Source organism: Pyxicephalus adspersus, chromosome 5, assembly GCF_032062135.1.
Source record: "Pyxicephalus adspersus chromosome 5, UCB_Pads_2.0, whole genome shotgun sequence".
NCBI lineage: Eukaryota > Metazoa > Chordata > Amphibia > Anura > Pyxicephalidae > Pyxicephalus > Pyxicephalus adspersus.
This window is the reverse complement of record NC_092862.1, coordinates 105,002,344-105,026,879: the sequence shown is the minus strand read 5'-3', so window position 1 is coordinate 105,026,879 and position 24,536 is coordinate 105,002,344. Positions and strand designations below refer to the sequence as shown.

The 24,536-nt window shown below is 37.5% G+C and overlaps 1 protein-coding gene across 2 annotated transcripts in view; it reads left to right on the top strand.

The window, feature by feature from the left end:
* Positions 1-17,689, top strand: part of CNOT10 (CCR4-NOT transcription complex subunit 10) — a 60,168-nt gene extending 42,479 nt beyond the window's left edge. For both annotated transcript variants that reach the window (XM_072412367.1, XM_072412366.1), the window contains 5 exons: positions 6,773-6,903; positions 9,450-9,485; positions 10,466-10,593; positions 12,084-12,159; positions 17,019-17,689. In XM_072412367.1, the coding sequence (XP_072268468.1) occupies positions 6,773-6,903; positions 9,450-9,485; positions 10,466-10,593; positions 12,084-12,159; positions 17,019-17,176 (529 nt within the window). In that variant the 3' untranslated portion in view covers positions 17,177-17,689. The remainder of the gene's footprint in view (positions 1-6,772; positions 6,904-9,449; positions 9,486-10,465; positions 10,594-12,083; positions 12,160-17,018) is intronic.
* The last annotated feature ends 6,847 nt before the right edge of the window (positions 17,690-24,536 follow it).

Sequence of the window (24,536 nt, the reverse complement as noted above, 5' to 3'; positions counted from 1 at the left end):
AGAGAACTCAGCTGGGGGAAGAGTTAAGGGATCAGGGGGTCAGAGTCTTGACAAAAAGTGACCCTTAAGTGTGAATTGCTGAACCATAACTGGTAATTTCCTCACTTCTGTTTAAAAGCTATCACACAGTGACTGTTTTGTACCAGTTGATTCCTTCCTTACAGGACAAGAATTGTGAAATACATATTTAATGTTAATTGGAGCTATGAATGCTGTACAACAGAGACTGATCTGTTTCGTGTGTTATAACATACTTGCTAAACAGTGTGCTTCCATTTAGTTACATTCACTGGTTTTCCAATGGCATTTTTATTGGCTATACAAAAAAGTACAATAATGTACTAGGGCACAAAATGTACATACAGCGCTGTTCTGCTCTATGGAGAGGGGAAGCTGGAGAATGGGTGAGCTGCATCCGCCTCTCCCCTTCACTTGCATTACAGTCATTCACCGTTCGTAGGTCCTGAGCTACAGAATAAAAAGTGTCTAGTAGTTTTTTTTACGGATACTGGTATTTTAGACACACAGATTGAAAGAAGACACAAGCTGAACTGCGCATGCGTGAGAATGGCAAGTTTTTTCAATTTGTAAATTGTTAGATACCATTTAATAAAATGTTAAAAACGTGGCCTGCTTTAAAGGTTCTTTATAAGATCACAAATAACACAGGTCAAAAAAAAAAAAAAATAGTTTTGATAATCATCAGAAACCACAGCAAACTTTTCTAAGTCAAATGTAGCTTGATATTCTTTTAGGTTAATGGACCCTCAGATTCTTCACATTGGGCAGCACGGTAACTCAGTGGTTAGCACTCTGGCCTTTGCAGCACTGGATCCCAGGTTTGTATGTCCCAGAGTTTGTATGTTCTTCCCGTGTTTGTGTGAGTTTCCTCTGGGTACTTTGGTTTCCTCCCACACAAAAACATGCAGTTAGATTAAGGCTTCTACCCCAAGATTGTCCTTAGACTGTATTAGACAAATGACTATGGTAGTGACATTAGATTGTGAGCCCCCTCGAGGGACAGCTAGTAACGTGATTATGGACTTTGTACGCACTGCATATGTTGGCGTTATAGAGAAAACTGTATAATAATACGCATAAAAATATTTCTACAGGTTAAAATAATTCTTCCTTATAATCAATCTATTGAAATTTAGTTTACTTTCATTTTTGTATTGACAGATATTTTCTTTCCCCATCAGTTTCTTGCTGCATAACTAATTAATTCATGGTAACATTTAAAGTGGTTAAAAATATAGGCTGTTTGGAATTACATGAGAGTGTCTGTGTATCATCATTTAAAATATATCATCAATATATTATCAACAAGGAAATCAAGGTACATTTCCAGAGAAGAAGATATGGATTTCATTATGATATCAGTTACTAGAGGCCACTTATCTACAAGTTGTCAACTCGGGAACTGAATATTTAGTGTCTGTTACTTAACATCACCTAATTCGTAAACATCCTTAATATGGACTCACATATTCACACCATCACATGCATTTCAACTTGCAGCTTTGTTTCCCACTATCATGCGCAGTAACATGTTTTTGTGCATTGTGATGTATTGTCATTTGTACTTAATTGCACCTCAATGCCAGCTCTTCTGGGCAGGGTCCTCACCTCCTTCTGTGTCACTCTCTGTATCTGTCTGTCATTTGCAACCACTATTTAACGGACAGCCCTGTGTAATATGTTGGTGCTATATAAACCCTGTTTAGTAAAAAATGTTAATAATAATAATGCACACATTTAATAAACCAAGCGAACCTGCGCTAAATGCACCACAACAGATATGAATAGTTTTTGGTATTCAGACCTTCTCTACAGTCTTAATCTTCCAAATCTATGTGCTTTAAATGGCAGTGATTACCAGCAGAGCATTCTCTGCTTCATAAATTGACCACATAGCATTTCCTAAATTGTGCTAGCATGATTATTTTGTTCATTTTGTTGTGATATTTGAAGGCCTATTCAAAAATACTGAAAAGGGAAAATAATTTGGTAAGGTAGTTATTAATCAAATGTGCCCTGTTTATACAAAGTCTGTTTTTAATGAATTCACTTTTTGTTCACTTAACTACAAGCAGATAAAATTATTATATAGCACCAACATTACGCAGTGCTTTACAAAGTCCATAGTCATATCACTAGCTGCCCCTCAAAGGAGCTCACAATCCTACCTCAGTCATGTCTTTAATGCAGTCTAAGGTCTATTTTGGGGGAAGCCAATGAACCTAACTGCATGTTTTTGAAATGTGGGAGAAAACCAGAGTACCTGGAGGAAACCCACGCAAACACGGGAAGAACCTGCAAAAAGTGTTCTGGCTGAGGTTCAAACCTGGGACCTAGCGCTGCATAGGCCAGAGTGCTAACCACTGAGCTACCGCGCTGCATACACAAACGGGAACGAAAAAACATTTTAATATTTGTATGCTATATAAATCCTGTTTATTAATGATAATAATAATAATTATTATTATAATATGCTACAAAACTATATGCAGCATTGTACATGAAAGATTGTTTTCAGCAAAAACTGAAGCTAAGTATTTCTAGGTATTACACAGAAATTGTCAATCCATCTCTACCAGAAGCCATCTGGTACATGAACTCTTCCTGTGTTGTGCCCCTTTTCACTGAATCTCTCTTGCAGAACACAAGAGACATTCCCAGTCAAATGGAGAATGTCCGCATGTTTTGTGAGTGTCTTGTTTTTTTTGAAGCCAGAGCGGGTCTTGTTTTTTTGAAGCCAAAGCGGGCCTCACGGCTCTTGTGTCAGACTAGTGAATTTGGTCATGATGTGAATGGGGTGGGGGGGGAGGAAAGTGGATCAGACATTCCAAAAATGCTTTCAAGTAAGGCAAGACCTCCTGCATAGTCTTTCTGATCCGAGATTGTTTGTCAGAAACTGCACTCCTGCTAGCCAATTGTGTTTTTGTTTTGCTACTGATGTTCCTTCACTATTGGTGATTGAAATAGGATTTTCTTTTTCCACAATAAAATGTACTACCAGCACACACTGAATTTAAAGCAATCTTTAAAATGGATTGTATTTTTCTGACATACTAGTATTAATGTTTATATTATAGCCTACATGAACGTGTTCAATATTTGTCATGTGAAAAAAAATCTAATAATATTTGGCCAGGACATATTTATGCACAGCTAGACACATTGTTATTTTTTTTCTAGTATTTGTAGCATTATTGAAGCTAGAACTTTTAATCAAAGTTAAAATGAACCCAGAGTGTTTTTTTATTTTATTTTTGGGTATGTTTTAGAGCCTTTGTAAGGTTTTAATGGCTTTCTATGTCCATATTGGGGAGACTTACCCCTCACTTCTTGTCAGTAAAGGAAGCTCATTTATAAAGACTTAAACAAACATACGGTTTGGTTAGATGGGGGGATTTTGTTTTATTGCCGTCTATGGTGGTCCAATAGGTTTACAGACAAATTAGCCCTCGCAATGCACACTCCAGCCTGTGATTTTCCTCCTTCTTGTGAACAGAAAATTGAGAATACAACATACTTTACACACAGTTTCCATTCCTGAAATCAAAATACAATAGAGACACCCAGACCTTTTGTCCGTCCAGTGCTGTTTTAATATAATTATTAATAATCAGGTTTTTTACAGCGCCAACATATTACGCAGTGATGTACTCTAAATAGGTGTTGCAAATGACAGACAGACACAGACCGTGACATGGGAGGAAGTGAGGACCCTGCCCTGAAGAGCTTACAATCTTACAATCTAGGCGGGGAAGCAGCATACAGTAGGAGGGGGACTATGGAGTGGTGGGATATAGTGAGGGTTTTAAGAGACGGAAAAAGGCAAGGTGTAGGCAAACTTGAAAAGATTTGGTTTTAAGGGCTCTTCTGAATGAGCAGAAAGTAGGAGCAAATCAAATGAGATGTGAAAGACCATTCCAGAGAGTCGGGGCAGCACTAGGAAAGCCTTGGAACCATGCGTGTGATGGGGTTATGAGAGGGAAAGTCATTAGTATGTAATTGGAGAGGCTAGAGGAGTATTTTTCTACCAGGTTACTGTACCAGTAAGTGGGCCAAGAACAGTGGAGGCATTTGAAGGCAAAGCACAGGAGCTGAATTTGATTCCAAGGTGAAAAGGATACTAATGAAGAGAACTACAAAGAGAGGCAGCAGAAGAGAAGTGGTGGGGAAGGATGGTTAAATCTGGCATCATTATACTGTTTGCGACATGAGTGTTACAGACGTAAATAAAAGCCTGGTTGGAACCTTGAGTGAAAGGAGTTCACAGAAAAATGTATGATAGCAGTAAAACAGTAGAATTTTTAAAAGCTCACACAGTGGTTCCTGGGCTGTTGGCAGCCTGCCAGCCGCTTTGCTTGTTCACAATGAACGAGTGTTTGAACAACTGTAATTGGCAGTCGGTGTGCAGTTGTTAACCACTCTTTGCTGCCCACATTTAATCCGTTTTGGTGGCTGTGGTTCCGCAAGGGGCACATTGACCACAGGAACAGATGTCAGAGGTAAAGAACAGCAGAGCAAATCTCTCCACTGAGGACACATTAGCAGTAAAACAATGTTTTTTGATGAAAAAAATTAGATTTTGCTATATATACCCCTATTGAAATTATTATTAAAGGCAAATAGCACAATGCCTTACACATTGGGCCTGATTCATTAAAGATCTCCAAAACTTGAAAAGATAAACTTTTGTTAAATTTGCCAACTAAAAGCAAATATTTTTTACAAAATCCATTTCATGGTTTGCTGGTTCACCCATTATAATCTTTCCTCAGCAGCCTTGGAGAGCTTTAATAAATCTGGCCCATTATGTATATGTTAGCTCAATTGTATCTTGGAATGTTTTTTTTGCATTTTGCCTTTATGTTGTCACATTTAGTAATGCATGTTTCTGCATGTACATTGGGTCCAAAGACCTTGGCTGTAAAAAAAAAAAAAAAGTTTTCTTTTTTCATTTTATCGTTTTAACCTTCTAGTAATTGGCCTTGTGTGCGCTGCTGGAACCTTTTAACACGGGGAACATCTGTTAATCATCCGGGAGAGCTTAACATATTGTAGTGTAACCCATCTGCACCTAAGTGGACAGTAATCTGTCAGATTGCCTGATCTCTGTGCAATTGTCCAAGTAATGGTCTTACTCATACAAGCTAAGAAAGAAATGCTTGGTTTTTATTTCAAGATATGCCGAGGATTTTTTTTATCACTTTATGTGATAATTAATTACTTAAGTGGCCTAGTTCAAAAAGGCACTTGGCAAAGCGTGCTTTGGGTCCCATCAAAATACAAATGACTACATTATTTCATCATTGCAGACCTCCTTTGTTTTTGAAGATAGATTTTATCTAATAAAAATGAAAGGAGTTTGCCTAATGAATGCCAGCACCATTCGTAACTAGGATTATATAATACAAAGTGTGTAGGTAATTTTTTTTCCCCCAGGACCACAAATTAGTCTTTTTAATTTTTTTTTGCTGTTATTTTCCTAAACGTTTTGCACGCAGATTCTAAAAACTGCTCCCTCTCATAAATGATCCTTTAATAGTAAAATTCACCACAACACATGTACACAGATTCCAGTATATCCTAAAAAAACAAGAACAAGAATTCAGAAAATTCATCGAAAATTAGAACTTTCTGACCCCTGTGACACAGAAGGGGTTAAAGGTCAGGGCATTGTTACATTTTAGAACCCTGCAATGCTGGTATTAGGTTGTGGAAACTGGAATACCTGTGTTGTGTCTCTTGTAGATTGGCGAATACGGTCCTTTCAAGTATTTGTAAATGTATGTGCACATGAAAGAGATTAGCTTCACATAAATCTTGTCAGTGACTTAATTTTTTAAAACACAGTTTCTGTATGTAGTATGCAAGTAACCATCTGCATGTTGGATAACCATAAAAACCTAATAAATATGAAGTATCTGCTTTCTTATTGTACAAGTGAACCAGCTTTTTGCTTTACATTAATGATGCTTTACGAACAATTTGGCATTGTTTGCACTGTAACATAAAAGTGAACAGTCTAGTTTATATATTCAAAATGCATTTGTATTGCTGTGCTTCACGTTTTTCCTGATCTCCCCAGCAGGTAGGCACTGACAGCCTGTGAAATATTCCACATGTGTCAAAGTCATTGAGTGTGTGACAGCATGCCCAAAACACACCTTAAACAATTTAAGGTGTTCTAGAAGTTTTACACAGCTATTTACAAAATGATTCCTAAATGTACCCAAAAAGCAATTTAAAGGGAAATGCTGGAAATCCCCTGTGCTGAACCTGGAAAAGGACCAGGTGAAGATGCTGACAACTGAGTGAGGATAGGCGAGTTTAGGGGAAAGAAATTGCAGGCATCTTGCAGGCAAGTTTTTTTTTTTTTTTTTTGTCAGAAAGCACAGAAAAAACATACCTGCCCGCAATTCTATGATGCTTAGGTTTACTTCTCTTTTATTGATATCTGCAAATCATAAGTGTTTTAACAATTTTTTACTATGACTATCTCACTGTAAGTTTAATGGACAAGGTTTGTCTTAATAGAATAGAGACTACTATAGAATTTATATTATAAATACTATAGAATTTTTATATTATACTATAGAATTAAAATATAGAATATAGTTAAATGTGGAAATACTTTGATGTTTTTTCATGATGGAGCTGTTAAAAAAGATTTTGATTTGGTAATGCTAACATGTGCCTTATTGATTCATATGAAAATAAATTAAGAGGTCAACTTTAAGCTTTTCTTTTGTTTCAGGTTCCTGGGTCATTTGTATGCTGCAGAAGCACTCATCTCTTTGGACAGGATCTCGGATGCCATCACTCATTTGAACCCAGAGAATGTCACAGATGTATCCCTTGGGGTTTCTTCAAATGAACAGGAGCAAGGTTAATGAAACCACACTTGACTAAGCCATGCTTTTATCTGCTTCTTTGATGGAAGTAGTAATGCACACATGTACTCGTACACACTCACACACACATCTCCACCCTCCTGTGCTTCATAATTTATTGGCAGAGTATGTCCATACAATCCATAAATACTGCATGTAGTGACTCATTCCATTGTAGCATACCCTTTAAATGATTCTGCTCATGATTCACCTCATTAAGCTTGAGGTACACATATTAAGCTTGAAGATTGTTCTTATGTAGAGGGTTTTTAATGCATATGCATATTTGCTAAATGAGCAATTTGATTAATAAGTCGGAAAGTCAAAATTACTTTAACTGAGCCATTCTAAAGCTGTCCTAAATGCCGGCCTTACCTTCTGTTTCGCACAGTTGTACAGACTCCTTTCATGTACTGAAATTCCTAGGACTGACTTTACCACATAGTTAGAATTTCCTGGTTAGATAGCACCCATTCTTTCCCTTCAGGCTGACTGTCCCTGGCCTTTACTTTGCGTTCATTGGAATACCTTCACTTTGCATTCATTGGAATACCTTCACTTTGCATTCATTTTTTGATAAGAGATGCATAGTGGTCCAGTAAAAACCTGATCACCAAGTCTAAGGCTGGGTACATACGTGCAATAATTGTAGTTGGAAAGGATCTTTCACGATCCTTTCCAACGACAAAGCACTGCACGATGCATGAACGAGTGCTGTACATACAGCACCGTTCTGCTGTATGGAGAGGGGAGGCGGAGAACGATGGAGCAGCACCCCGCTGGGTGCTTGTCCCCTTTGCTTCCATTAAGATCTTTTGTCGGTCATCATCCGTGGATCCGCCAGGACAGTCGTTCCAGCGATGTATGACGGGCGCTGTAAACACGCCAGATTCTCGTCTGCTATCAGCCCTGAGCGAATTACCAGACGAGAACCATTGGGCATGTGTACGTAGCCTAAAGTATGTCAGATAATATAAACATTTTTAAAAAAACAATAAGAAAGGAGGAAATAGATCTGTCTTGAAAGGTCACCCTTCACATGAATCTGTGCCATACCAATTAATTTTAATAAAAATAGTTTTTGAAATGTTTGACTTGAATGGCAGACTGCGATCTCAGAACACTGGTGAAAAATAGATTTTTTTTATGTCTATTGATTTTTCTTTGCATGCATGACGAGCCTTTAACTGCCTTGGTCACATGGTTTCTTACTTCCATTACCTTACAGCACAGTTTAATGCTTTTAGTCATCAGTGAGATAAAAATAACCACATATACATAGATAATTGTAATTATCTATGTGTATAGATTCTAAACTATACATGCAAACAGGCAACTTATTATATTAACACACGTTATTAAGATTATTTTACAATAAGCTAGTGTCTAACTTTTATATCATAAGGCACAGACACTTTGCAACTGTATGTGAATGCTAATTCTGCCATATGATAATTTGTATGAATAATGTTTTAGAAACATGCTGGTTCAAATTACCAGATGAGAGGTGAAGGGAAGAAGCACTGCCAATTCTGATCTGTTATTTTACATTATGATTGGCCAGGAAAGTCTATTTTTGGTAGATCTGTCCTACCTTTTGAGGATCAGCCATCAGGTTTTAGGAAGACGTACAGACAAACTAACACATACATACTTTGTGTGGACTGTAAATAGCTGGATCAGGGGAATACTCTGTCTGTAGACAGTATCTAAACTCAAGTGCAAAATTTAAATATTTGAAGCTTACTAGTGTGTAGTTGCTGCACTGTTTTTTTTTTTTTTTGTGCCAACCATTAGTATTCTATTTGTGGGGAGGCAGTTTAGTATGCTGTAATAATTGTGGAACATAGTGTCCTAGTGACACCAACACTTGGTATTTGTGTTTTTTATGTGCAATGCAAGCAAGAAGTACCGACAGGACGTTTTACTTAACTTTCTGATAACTGAGAGCTGTTGTAATGCTTTCATGTAAGCCTGAGTCTCCATAATTAAAAAGCTGAAATCTGGTAAATAAAGGGGTGGGCAACGAACAGTGGAAATGGTGAGGAAAGGGCTGGATAAACTACAGTCAAGAAGGGAGGCAAGATCCACCTTACTTGCAATAGCATAGGCACACTGTGAACAGTGTGATTTGGGTAACCAATTTCAGTACAAGAGAAGAGCTTGTAAAAGTGTGCAAGGTTGAAGGAAAGGCTAGTGTTCTAGTTCTTTTCTTGGTCTGTCCCTGGGTATTGAAAGAATAAGCAGCACACTGATAAGCTTGTCTGTAATTTTGCTGTTTCTCTTATCAACATTTTCCTTCTTACCACATGGGAACTGTAGAACAACTGATTGGCTTCTTGTGCTACTACTTTCTCTTTGTTATAGCTGTAAAGTGAATTTATTTACCTACATTTTTTGTAAATAAATAAATATATATATATATAATCAACCACAATTGCAGAAGGTCTGAAAATGATCAAATTGGTTATAAATCATTTACAGGATGTTCTTATTGCATTCATTTACCCATTTCATTGTTTATTTTCTTTTATTCTATAGGAAATGATAAAGGGGAAAATGAACCCATGGAATCTGGTAAGCATTTTGGAGAGATCATAGTTTGCAATAGATATTTGTCAGTGTCCATCCAACATGTTGTGTTTATTTTTATATTTTTTTTGTATACTGTTTTCTAAACTTAGTGTATTTTGACTGAATGAAAAAAGATCCTGTCAGGTTTTACTGCTGTTTAAGGCTTTTTTGATCTTTTATCAGCAGGAAAACCTTTTAGAGGTTCTAAGGCTACATACACACCTACACCATACACATAATCGCCTCAGGGCTGATATTGGATGGGAATCTGGCATGTGCACAGCGCTCGTCGTTCCGACGACTGTCCTGGCGGATCTACGATCGGTTGACGTGGAGGGGAGAGAGCGCAGCGGGTTTCCGCTCTGTCCTTCCACCCCTCCTTCCACCCCTCCATAGAGCTGATTGGCGCTGTATGTACATCCCTCATTCATGCATCGTGCAGTCTTTGGAAAGATCGTTTCCAATGACGATTATTGCATGTGTGTAACCTTTCTTCACTCTGTCAAAACTATAAGGTAAAACTGTGTTTCTATGGGCAACAGATAACAGCAGATCTTAGTTTTAGGTAGAGTAGGGGAGGGTTAGACCCTCACTTCCTATTGCTGTAATCGAAAGTGATGGTCAGTCTTGCTTTTTAGTGCTGTCACTAAAGCAAGAAATGAAAAATCTTTCAGTGAGGACAACTGACTAAAAAAGAAATTCTGTTAATTTTGCAAAGTTTAAATTTATGGGGGGAAAAAACAGACAACTTGATGGGTTTTAATTTTTACCTACTCTATCTTAAACTTTAAAAAAGGCTTTACATGTACTTTACTTTTGTTTGTTGTGTCTTTTATCTGAAGGCAATGGTATGATCCCTCACAGCCTCTAATATATTAGCATTTTATTGTTTACATTACAAAATATAAAAAAATATTTAATAATAAAAATTAAAACCCAATCTGCTATTTTGTTCTGATCAATTTACATTTTTTGTATTTCAGTAGGAAAGCCAATGCCTCAGTGCTACCCAAGTTCGGTCACTTCAGCTCGTACAATGATGCTCTTCAACCTGGGTAGTGCATACTGCTTACGTAGTGAATATGATAAGGCAAGAAAATGTCTCCACCAGGTAATGAACTGGTTATTATATTTCCTTATGTTAGATCTCGATTTATCAGTTGTGAAGATTATCTTGAAAATTTACTTTATGGGTTAATTTGGGACACTTTTTTTTTTGGTAAATATTTCCAGTGTCCATTAAAGTGTACCTGTACTAGCCTTACAACACATACAGCAACAGTAGTAAACATTTTTGCTGGCATGTGGAAGAGCCAGTATGTACAACCAGATAGATGAATTCAAAGGTTCCACAGGACCTCCATAACATAAAAAAAATCTGTTATACTGACTTCTGTGTTCAAGAACTTCGACCCTCCTTCCCCATGCCTTCCTACTAGCCCCATCCTTAATGATAAGGTTTATTGAAGCTGACCACAAATTAGTAATCATTTTATTTTGCACAATGTTCATATAAGGATGGGTAGTGCTTTAATGTAGCCACTATGAAGGATTCCTAATATTCTCATACTCATATTCCTAATTTATGTGCTACAGTGGGTGGTACTACACAGGAAACATGAGGAATGCATTTAGGTTCCATGACACCAAAGCAAATGTTTGATGCATACCATACTAAGTGTGACATGGTTATTCACCTACCCTGCAGCAAGCTTAAAACGGTATAAATATGAATGGGTAGGACCATCTAAAGCTTTTTTTTTTTCATAGTTCTTGATAGATGATGGAGAGTTAAATTACCTAATGATACCCTGTGTGTTACAGGTACTTGGACAGAGTGCTATACTATAGTTGCTGGCTCTACACATCCACTGTAGCCAGTATGACAGGGCCCTTTTCTGCTTGCTGAATTTTTTAATTTATTCCATTTAGGATCTAGTTCAGGAGTGGGCAAACTTTTTTACTCCAGGGCCACAATCTGAAAAAAAATTTGCCAGAGGGGCCAGGTCCATGGTAGAGTGGGCAGCGTTATACCATCATGACTCTCCTGAACGTATTGTCATGATGACATAACCCCGCCCAGTCTCCCATCGCAGGCTCAGATCCAGGGGACGTGTTCCACGGCTCTGGCCGGTGCGCCTGATGTAGTAAGTTAGAGCACCACATAGTTTGTTTGTTGCAGGTTTCTATGAAAACTTAGCTTTCTTTGTATTGTATGCAACTGTTTCTGAGATCTAAATAATTGTTGTGCTTTGGAACCGTACAGGAAGACTTGGTGTATCATCCTAGTAACAGTGCATATTTGGAAACTTGGGTAATTGGATGACATGTTTTATTTCAGAAGTGTAACTTTTGTTCTGTAAGTTTGTAATGTATGTATTACAGCTTGGCACACACCCTGGTGTTTTTCCTCTGTATTCTTTTCTGCAATATTTTGTGTTTATACCTGTTTAATTGAGGCAGTGTCTTATCCCTGGGCAATATGAGTTGGTGATGAGCCTAGAAGTCATCACAGCAATACAAGTTTTGATAATAATGTATTATAAGGTTGTACTTTTTTCTTTATATGTGTTTGTTTTTTGTTTTTTTTCACATTCCAAGGCTGCTTCTATGATTCATCCAAAGGAAGTTCCACCAGAGGCAATTCTGCTGGCAGTTTATCTAGAACTACAGAACGGTAATTATATACTCCCTTCCCATGCCTACAAATGCATCTATCATTCAGTGGTGTCGTGTCTGTGTGATTGGTCTTTGGAAAAGTGTATTAGCTGTTAAAGGGTTAGTTTAACCAAAATAATCAATAGCATGTTTAAAAAAAACTTAATAAAGCTGAAAATTCTTTTAATAGCTTTTTTTTTTTTCAATATAAGCAAATGCATTGGGAACACTGCACATTCTATTACAGATAAAAACATGAAGAAAAAGTGATCACATTTGTGGTATTCATTTACAGAAAGTAAAGAAAAGGGAATATCAAGCTGTCAAAATAGCAGTGTGGAGTTCAGTTACTGAGGTTATACATTCTGTGACATAACAGGTGTCAAATATGGCGTTTTTAAGGAAGGAAGGCAGCAAATGTTGTACATGCTGGTTATAGTGCATTTCTGTCTGTAAAAATGGGTTGTTGTAGACATTGTTCGGAACAGCATACTTTGATTGGAGAGGGTGAAAACATATGAAGATGTGCTGAAAACGGAAAATGGGACAATATGTATAATAGATCCTACATTCAAAAAAAATAGCTTCATTACTTTCCTTCCTTTTTTTTTATTCAGTTATTAGAAATAAAATACTAAATTCAGCGATTAAATTTACGGTCTTATTTCCATAATTCTGTATGTTGACTTCAGAAAGGGGACTGCTGTGTTCTCAAACTTTTTTCTACATTTGTTCTGTCCTGTGCTGAAGGCAGTTAGGCACATTTGGGTGGTCTACATGGAAATCTGGTTCCTCTAGAAATGCTTAGGTGCTGATAGAGTGTGTGAAAGGCAGTGGTACAAGCTGATAAATCCTCTATCCTTGCTGAAGTTTATTATTTACTGTCATGGTGCATGATGTTTGTTTCACAGAGACCTCTGATAAAGTTACAAACTTAGCACAGACACTATATGAAGGAGCTGAGAGTTGGGATTTACTGTTAACAGAACTGATAACCGGTTAGTGTTTCTGAATGAGGATGACTAGGAGGAGCTCTGTAAGGGCCCTACAAGATGACTTTGTTGTTTACTCATGTGCGTGTTTCTGACTAAATGGCCAGAAACAGACTCCATGAGGGTGAATTTGGGTGCAACCCAGAACTTAACTGCTCGATTTGCATTTGCCAGAGAACACCAAAACTGGGAAGTTTGCCTTAAGCACCCTTTTCTCTTTACAGATAAGAGTAGTTTCACAAAGAGCACATTACAGTGACAGACATCCGAAGAGCTTAAACAAAGTCTTGAGACGCAATAGTTGTTTTGCCTGCAACATCATCCAAGATGATCACTCTAGCAGTGGGGTCTGTGATAGTCTGTAGGGGTATAACCTTGGCCACACAGACCTCCATTGGCTAACTAATGGTACCCAACTTGTTATTAGTTACCAGGATAAAATCCTCAGGTACATTGTTAGAGCTCTGGTGCAGTGGGTAGCAATTGCTTTTGGTGCAAGACAATGCCCAGCCTCATGTGGCCAGACCTGGTGCCCTAATCCAGGTCTGGGATGAGATACCTCCGCTCACCATCCTCTGCCTTATCAGAAGCACTTCCAGATATTGTCAAGAGCGCATACAGGCACATGGGGGCCGTACTTCTGTTGAGACAATGGATGGTAGGCTGGGGGTACCTTTAGCTAGCACATGGAGGTCTGTGTGGCCCTTATGCCCCAACAGACTACAAGAGGCGGATAGCAGGTCAAACTCCAACACTTAACACTGGTTGCAATGTAAAATAATAATTGACAATAATGTATACAGAGCTTCAAAAATTGAAATTTGATTGCACAGTTTATTATTATTATTATTATTATTATTAATAATAAACAGGATTTTTAAACCTCCAAATCTTAAGCAGCGCTGTACATTAAATTCAGGTTGCAAATGACAAACGAATACAGTCAGTGACACTGGAGGAGAGGACCCTGCCCTGAAGAGCTTACAATCTAGTAGGTGGGAGAAGTAACACACAGTAGGAGGAGAGATATGAAGTGGTGGGAAATAGTGACGGTTTCAAAAGACAGAAGATGATGGGTAGGCAAGTTTTAAAAAAATGGCTTTTGAGTGCTCTATTAAAAGAGCAGATAGTAGGAGCAAGCCGAATATGACGGGGAGGACCATTCCAGAGAATTAGGGCAGCTCTAGAAAAGTCTTGTAGCTGTGCATGTAATGAGGTTATGAATGAGGAAGTCATTAGTAGGTCATCGGAGGAGCGAAGAGAGCGCATGGGAGAATAATTTTTTACCAGGTCAGAGATGTAAGTGGGACAAGAACTGTGGAGGGATTTGAAGGCAAAGCACAGAAGCTTGAATTTGATTCTAAGGTGAAATGGAAGCCAGTGTAAAGATCTGCAAAGAGATGCAACAAAAGAGGAGCTTTTGGAAGGATGGTTGAGACTGGCTGCAGCATTCATAATAGATTGTAGAGGAGAGAGTCGGGTTAGTTGAATACCAGAGAGGAGGAGGTTACAGTAGTCCAGATGAGAGATGATAAAGAGCATGTACAAGGAGTATGGTGGTCTCTGGGGACAGGTAGGGTGGTTTTGGAGTTATTAGTTATAAACCAAATTAAACAGAGCTATTACTACATAATACCACTGCTATTATTAGAGCCTATATTATATAGCCTTTAAGCTGCTGGATCTCCAACCAGCTCTGTGTATTATTAGTGCATAATAAAGGTGTGCACCATAGCTGCAACATAAAGGACCCACATCACATCCATTTTTTATGAAATATACATCACTGAAGTGAATATCCTGCTTACCTCATATCGCTCTTCCCCTGGGCTTTGCTGGTGCCACACTTTATTTATCTTCCTTAGCAGGGAGCATTTACCCAGTCTTTTTTTTTTTTTTTTGTGTCCGGAAAAATCAATCTCTCAAATGTTCCATTGTGATCTTTCCCCTTTGACAAATGGTATTACCATGTGATCAGGTTTTTCTGCCTTGGGCAGGTTCTGATATTACCATAATTAACACTTAACCTTTTGATTTTTAGTATAATTTCTGAATTTACATTAAATCTTCTCCCAAATACAGTTTGAGTTAATGTTTTATCTGCACTGATTGACTGCTGTCCAGTATTTACAAGTCTCAATTTTGCAATCAAACTCCCTTTTGAATAGTTGTTTTTATATCGACAGATATATTATAGCGCAGGAGTACCTGAGTCCCATCATTTCTTAAAATATGTTTGTTGCATACATCAGAAATGGAATATTTATATACAGGCTTTTTATACAACACAGATAAGTCCTACTTGCATGGACAATAAAGACAAAATGTATATAGAAGAAGCTGCAGGGTGGTTGCAACAAACCGGTGTCAAAGAACTTTTGTTCACATCAGGTGGATTTTCCATTCCTATATATGTCTATGGGAATACAAAACTTGCAGGTCCAATACACGTATGAATGTATTCTTAATCTCAGAAGCATCTTACACTAATGCTGCGTGCCCTAATGTTGGCCATTACCCTTATATAAGCTGTAACTACGTTTTTATGTTGGGTGTATTGATTTTCAAAGTCAACTTCGAACAAACACATATGTAATAGAGCACAGAGGTCTCCCATACACATTGCAGGCTTGGAGCGGTGGGCGGCTTGTGTCTCTGGACATGCTCAGACCTGCGATGGGAGAGTGGGCAGGTTCTGGCCTCATGACGTCACTCTGGGGGAAGGGAATTCTTACCCTTTGATTGGCACACGGCTTCTCGCACATGTGCAGTCTGTAGCTTGTGTGTTCAGTGGTCCGGGAGCTCCAAAAGGTTGGAGACCACTGTAGTAGAGAATCTCAGGATGCCAGCTATTCTATAACTCACATGCAGTCCATACAACAAAAAAGTATCCTTTTATTTAACTATCTCTTTCATAATCTTTAGCTTTATGTGTATTGTCTGATGTCTTTATTTGAGAGCTACTCCTAAATTACTCCTTAAAGACCAGGGATGTTTTGTGTTTTGTTGACCAAAAACCTTATGTGTAAATGAGTATTTTCCTTTGTCAAATGCAAGTCCGCAAAATATCATTGACTTGCGAACATAAGCAATTGAGAGGCATTCGACCTGCTTTGTGTCTCTCTGTGCTTGTTTCGATACAGCATATCTGATTTAAATGTAAAGTGGGTCAAATGTTGTATTTGCCCTTTAAATCCAAGGGGTTTACAGTGTTTAACAAGAGTTCCCATCAGCATGGGCCCTAATTCTGGTCAGAAGGCTTTAAAGAAAACTTGTTCTCATCTTGAAATGTTGCTTGTACCTAAACTATCCACTAAATGTAATTTTGCCTGGAATTGCTCCTGAAAAATATCAGTACACTTCCTGGTATGTGAATGTGTGTGTTTTCTGCCTGCATTTTCTATCAAAAAGTGCCTGTCCTTTGTACTATCCTCTTGAAACCTCTCTGAAATGTGGCATTGCAGCCTCTATAGTAACAGAAATGTTGTATTGCATAGGTCACTTTTTGGTTCACACACTGAATTGTGGTTTTAATCAGAAAGAATTTAAAAACAGTATATTTTTTAGTTTTATTACTGGCTCCTAATAGCAGAGTTATGATAAAAGGAAAATATTTTTTTTTGAGAGGGGGTGGAATTTGTATTAGTTTTTCTACAGATCATTTATTACCAAGATGCATCTGCACAGTTTGCCCATAATAAAAGCTTAAGAGCCCTAACCTTTCAAACATCTGCAGCAGTGGTCATTGTGATATAGAGCCCCTGGAGAGAATAGCTAATTCAGGAAAAACACTGTGGCAGAGAGACTCATTGTACACATATTGGCTTCTGTTCAGCTGAACTATCCCAAAACCAAACTTACAAAAAAGTCCTCTCTTCTGTTACAGGCAACACCCAGCTGGCCTTGCAGATTATCAAAAGAAACCAGCTTCTGCCGTCCATCAAAATGATGTCAGATCTCCGAAAAAAGCCATTATTCCAGCCCATCCATCAGCCGATGCAGCCAATTCAGATGCCAGCTTTCACCACGGTGCAAAGAAAATGATGCATGTCTGCCATTGGACAGATGTGAAGGCAGAGCATGTTTTAATCAGTACATCAATAAATGGCATATTGGACTTTTCATGATATAGATTGCCTTTTTTTATAATATCCTGAGGAATGAGGTTTCATGGAGTTGAAAGGATTTAGTCCAGACTTTACTGAGCCCTGTTTTCTTTAGGTCTGTATTTCCTAATAATCAGTGGTAATAACATTGCAGAGAATGCATACATGGGCATTGTCACTTTGGTCCAAGTCTTCTGCTGGCCATTATACTCAGCCACCGTACTAAGCTGTAATGAAGAAATCAGAAAACCAGATTCTATACAGTACTGGGTTTTTATTTGAACTGAGTGACAAGAACACTAATATTGGGAATAAAGAAATATTTTTAATTGCAGGGAGGTACGTCCATAATGTATGTTATCATGTTTGCTTTATTTTGAGCCGATTTATCAAGAAAACAAATATATAAGTGAAAACTTTGTTTATATCGCAATAAAATATTTAGCTTTTAGTGACGTTTAAAGTCTAAAAGTTATCAAGCACAGATCTCACAACAGGTGGTGCTAATACATTAAAAAATACAAAACTTTATGGCAAAATATTTAAACTGTGAAGATATTTATGAAACGTATGAAATTGGAACCCCAGCTATGGTTAAATTGGAACCCCACTTTATGGTTACAGGCAGCCTAGGAAGCTGACTGCCTTTCACATGCATCTTGGGAGATTGATGTCACCAGATATGCTTTGCTTTACATGAAACAGTTGTGTTTCCTGATCCCTCCACTCTGTTTATTTCCAATGTTGCACTATTAAAATGCATACATAATCAGTGAGTTAAATTGCTGTCAGTAATTTTGGAATTATGAGGAAAACAGTAAAAAACTATGTTATATTAGGGAACCTAAAAAACTAGAAAAGCACGATTCTAATTGGTTCCTAGGAAAATTCCTTCCTGCTGCTTAACTCATAATTGCTTAGCTCTTTTGCACAGGGTTTTAATTGTGTTTTAGTAGTTCAAGGACTGGGTGATGCAGTATTTGAATAATTATTGCACCCCGTGCAGTTAAAAAGGAGCTATTGAAATCGGTCTTAAGATGCACCTGCAGTGACATGTCTGGGCTACTGTTGAGTAATAGGCGCTTTAGATTCTTCTTATTTTTGTGGTTGTAAAGCTTTTCCATATTATCTACTCTATTATGAAGCTACCCATAGTACTATGCCTGTTTAGTTTTTAATCTATGGCCTGCCTTAAACAGACTCTTTAGACCATTATTTTCAAGAACAGTTTTCCCATGCGAATATATGTGCTTTTAACATATTGCAGGCATGTTCTTTACCTGTAGACATGTGGACCTCCGAAAGCCTGGTGGGCACCACCATCTTGAATGTGTTGTCGCCAACTACAGCAAACATGGAGCCATCACTCATGTAACACTCTATAGCATTCACTGTCTGCTACCTAACAGGGTATTTAAAGAGAGAGGGCTGGAGGAACTTGACCAGCTCAGACATTAATTGGGCTCGCCAAGAAGAGACGAAGAAAAAAGAGCTACGATGTGCAGAGTGGGGGAATTTGCTACTCCATTGATTCTTCTGTATTGTTCGTTTGCTATCAAATTCAAAGGAACATTGCACTTCAAAAAAAATAATTTACAGGATAGAAAAATGTTGCAGGTAAGCCTATAAATTACAACAGACATCTGCAGCATTGTTTTACCCCAATGGGAACTATATTCTGTAAACCTTAAGCTCACCACATGGATCTCAACTGTAAAACCTTCTTAACATTCTGCAGGACTATTGAAATTTTATCAGGGCAGTTTTTTTTTATTTATTTATTTTTAAGGACGGAAGGTACAATAAATATCTATTTACCTATTCTATGGTGTTTCTGTTAACATTTTTCAGGTGCCCTATTTGTATAAAAAATTTTTTCATTTTCATTAGAAAACATCTATGCTTTTAGAAGAAGCAAAAATTTAATAACATGTTGTGGAAGTAAAAACAGCATGCCTGAAGCATATATACATTATATACAGGTAGACATTATATATACATTATATACTGCATTTAGAACCTGCTTTTTGGCTCTTCTTTTGGGTATAGTTTAACTATTCTGCTGAAATTATTTAAAACAAAAGCTTGTAAGAATCTCCAAGAGAGTTTGCCAAAATCCTTCATGCTATAAGAAATCATTGGAGGTATGTTTTTGTTTTTATTTTCCCCTGGGATAGAATTTGGTTTAACATGATTGTAGGGTTTTCTGGGCAGGGGTCTTCTCCTCCTGTGTCCCTGTCTGTATCTGTCTGTCCTTTGCAACCCCTATTTAATGTACAGCGCTGCGTAATATGTTGGCGCTATATAAATCTTGTCTAATAATAATAATTTATTAATAATATGTCTGCCAATAAAAACACTAACAATAGATTTGAGGTCTATTTATAAAGTCGTAAATCTGACCTTGTGAAGAAACTTCCAGGGCTATGTGTTATCCCTAGTGATTCTCCACTAGGGAATGTCAGATGCTGCTTCATAAATAGACCCCTTGCAGTACATGTGATATGGTCACTAAATTGAAGTCCCTTGACATGCAGGGTAATTGAACAAGCAAACTTAGGTCAACTTATTTGTGGGTGGGACAGTAGTGACTCAGTCAGTGCCCTTTGGTACCATAAACTTGATATGAATGATGGTCACAAGACTTTTCTCCTTATATGTACATATACCTAAAAGTGTCCATATACATGTATTCATTTGCTGCCAAGTGTAGTTGTGTCAATATGTTTAAAAAAAAGTTGTCAAATTAACCTTGTAGAAAATCTTTCCAAAGAGGTATTGAGGGATGAATGCAGAGCTATCAGACATTTGGATACGGATTTAGGAATTAGGGTATTTAAATAGGAGGTCTGTCAGATGTAACTGCTCTTAAATTAGGCACTAGGTCAGCCTGAGGGACAAAAAAAGGCTTCATTTTCATTGATGGACTCCTGGCAAATTTCCCAATTAAAGATCCATGGTTTTCTTTTAGAAATTATCCCCCTTGACACTGCTAAATCAATTGAGCCATCAATTCCCCTCTTAAGTGAGAAGCTGGCTAATTATGTAGCTTCGAATACTCAGCCACATAAGATACCTATGTATTTGTCCTATGCTATCTCAAGGTGCTCTATTGCTTTTTTTTATGTTGGATTCTTCAAAGGATTGAATTACCTTTCTTGCCCTAATGTCTGAATCAGTCCCTACTACTACTACAAAAAAAAAAAACGTATTCGCCTGTTTGCAGTCAACACGCGTGCAGCTTCGTGTATAACCCAAGCATACCTGACTGCCCATAATGAATAAATTTATTGTATGGTAGATATGGTATTCTGTGTTGGCCAATCACGATGGCCAGAAGATCCCACACCTAGAAGACTAGATGTTATCGCAGGCAGCAGAACTAGGAGAGGTGGCTTAGTTAAATAATTAACAGGCAGGTTTTATTATAGGAGAGAAATTTTTTTTTAAATTAGTTTTATGTTTAGTTACACTTTAAGACTTTGAGTGGTAAATTACATCTAAGCCTAAAAACAATAATGTAACCCTTTTCAGTTAATCTGTCCTTGTGGTGTGATGTGGTGGCTGCATTAGAAATCATTTTTCTTACTAAGAACACTTCAGCAAGTACAGGAAAAATCCGTTGATGTGGCCAAAATGAGTGTTCATGCACCTTCCTGTGACCTTAAAATAAAGCACAGAGAACCCTATATCATTGTGTTAATGTCCTAGCAATCCACAATATAATATGTTTGAAGTGCAATCTGTGTAACTACCATGTCTGTCTTCATAAATACAAGGGTGAATATAGTTTAGGTTTGATAGGACAGAAATTAAGATTTATTCAGGAATAATAGTAACATGCAATCTATTACACATTTTATTTTTGTGTAACATTAGTTGGTGTCTTTGCACAAGGCAGCAGAATTAAGCATGTATGTGTTTTATTTTATGGATATTTGAAGATCCAACATCCAGTTGTATAAAACTATCTAAAAAGGCAGATAAGTTAGAAAATGTAATAATCAAGTAATTGATTAAATGTAGCTGCATCCTGCACTCCTATTCGTGTTTATAGAGAGCTCCTGGAGAACAAGCTCATTCACCAGGCTAAACCAATAAGATTGGGATTATAGGAGAGGCTAGAATAACCATACATGAAAGAAGGCAGGGAATATGCCCTTTCTATTCCCCTGCCCTTTCTGTTGTATGTTATTTTTATAATATGTTCCTTTCCTGATTCCTAATATTCAATTATATATAACTATATATGGCTCAAAAAAATATGAGGGCTGTACTCGGATAATCACCACTACTTCAAAGGTACAAAAGAAGAGTAGGAGGGAGAAACATCTATAAGTATAGTCACATTCACTATTGTACATGTAGAATAATGATATGCAATGTAGTTAGTTATGTATACCAGTTGTGTTATTCTATTTCCTAACTTTCCTTTTGGCCTAGCTAACCTCCACCTCCCCTTCCCATTCTTGTTTGAATGGTTAAAAAAATACATGGTTATTTTCAAAGTGCCCCTTTTAGTTTTTTAGGTATGTTGGCAACCATGGAAATTACATTCTTCCGTAGCCCACAACAATATTTTGTATTCTGTACTTGAAGAAAATGTTGCATGGATTTGCTAGATACATTTCCAGCATATGATATTTGCAGCCTGCCTGTTCAGTAGCCGGAACATGGAAACATATTGGCATGAAGAGACGTTCACATTTCAGTGCTAATGCTGCTTTGGTTCTAACCGCTTCTCTAGTCCTCAAGAGGCTGAGCAATATTTCTTAATAAATTATTAATGTACTTGCATGTGCGGTGTAGAACATATGCACTGATCCATGTGTGGAATCTAAAAAGGACCTATCTTGTTAGAGAGCTCCTGAGTAAAACATTTCATACAGCAATCAAAAAACAAAAAGGGTACATACAGCCTGTGGTTTTCAGGATTGGAAGCGTCAGTGTGTGGAAAAATGTGCACAGTTATTATGGAAAAGAAATGCATAAGATCGAAGAACCATTAATTAGTTCATAAAGGAATTTACAACCTCTGCATGGAAGAATACAGAGATAAGATAGAAGGGAAATAGTAGAGAACTTTGTGTGATGTGTGTAAACATTCTTTACAAAAGCCTCTCAAAACATTAAATGTGATAATGAGCCAAATAAATGCTTATATACCTAACATATTACTACATGTAGCATACATTGCTTGTGGAAAGTGGATGTTTGACATCATTCTAATGCCTTTGGTTATGAATTCACCTTAGACTGGCCATTGTCTGTCCCGTGCAAGATTGAATCCGCTATAGTGCATCTACAGAAACCATTAGCAAAGTGATGGTTTGATTTTACCGGTCATATTAGAATTATGACACCCCCATCTGATCAGCTGACATTTAGCTCAATGACAAGCTGCTGGGGTGCTGCCAGCTGGGAATGCCAGAGCCATTACTAGAGAACAGCTTACTATTAGGTTGTATTCATAGAAGCCACTGACCCCAAGCTACCTTGCCAGCCATATTAAGTTACAATAACTTTTCATGAGTAAAAAAAACGCGGCACTTGGCACACTGGCCATGAAAGGTTGTACATTCCTGTATTTGTCAGTGAGAAATTGTATTGCACTGACCTAAATGTTGTCACACTATGCCATTCACTTCAATTATTTCCTCCTGTGTGCTTTGACAGCTGTATAAAAACAGGATTACTTCACTCCTTTCTTTAGACTTAGAGGTTTAGACTTACTTTATATCACAATTAGTAAATTAGCCCCTCGGTTGGATTCGGTTTTGGCAGTATGATTATAGTGATCAGGTTCATAGCTGGTTTTACGCATATCAAGATCCTGGGAGATTTTTTTTTCATATTACTTAATATTAATAATAATAAATTGTTCCCTGTGTGTAATGGTTAATGACTGTAACAGCAGAGCATCCCATTTAAAGGTGACAATGCCCAGAGATATTATACCTGCTTTCACATAGTCTTTCTATATGTGCGTTTGTCTGAAGTTGTCCAGCTAGGCAGGTAAAAGATCAGTGCTGCTGTACAAATTTAGAGCTATAGCAGCAGGTACATATAAAGTAAACCAGGTACTACTGGTAAAAGCCATCAGCTGGGATTACAGTATTCTATCATCTGTCTTTGCTCCAGAACTGGTGGATATGTGCATGATGGGTAATGCTCTATTCTTGAAATGTATTCTTTTTTTGCAGTCTGTAATAACAAAAAGCAGGAGAGCACTTTAGATTTCTTTAGGAAATTATTTGCTTAGTTACCATATATACTGGAATATAAACCCATCACAAATCAAGGTACCTACTTTTACCAAAAGAAAACTACATTCTCTAGTATAAACCTAGGGTAGTAACTATAATTTAATCAAAAGGGCTTTTTTATTTCACCTTGCAAAACAACAAAATAAGCTAAATAATTGTTAACCTTTTAAACCTAGAAGTGCAAAGCTCTCCTAACTCGAGATGACCTGATCATTGTGGACCATGGCATATAAAGCACATTTGCAATCACAATCATATAGCTTTTGTTTCTCCTTTACTCAGGTAGTGATCCTGTTCTAGATGAGGAGGACCGATCCTGTAAAAAAAAGAGGTTTAGACTTCCACAAAGTGGGCCTGATTTAATAAAGCTCTCCAAGACTGGAGAAAATAGACTATCATGGGTGAACCTGGGTTATACAGCTAACCTAGAATATGTTTCTTAAAAATCATTTGTTTTTGTAATATTTTCAGTCCTAGACCATATTTATTCCAGATTTACCATATCACCCAAATTCTCCTATGATTGCCTATCTTGTACAGGCTTGTGGATCTTCAATAAATCAGGCCCAGTGTGTTAAAATCATTGGTCTCTTGAATACTTCTGGGCACTGCTGATCTGAGACACTTTTGGTTAGGTTAGTTAGCATCACCCTGGTTAGCTACTGCTTTCCCCCTTACAATTATTACATCAATACTGCGTTCCAGGCTGCTGCTATGTGGCACTTCCCGTTGTGTCAGATATGAAATCCCTCAAAAAATATTGGTGTTTCTCTCACTGGATTACTACTTTGTCCTGTAGTTCACCAGTATGGGACATGTTTTTTGACATACCCGTAAGTGTCCGATACCAGCTTTGTCCAGAGTCCTTCAGGAGCAAAAATTTACCACAGTCTATCAAAAAAATTATGTATACATTTTTCCTTTTGCAGGATGGATATCTCTTTTGATGTAGATCTGGTGAGATCAGTCGAGAAATCAAAAAAGTCGGAATTTGTAGCTAGAAGCTCCACCATCTAGAAGTGGCAAATGGGC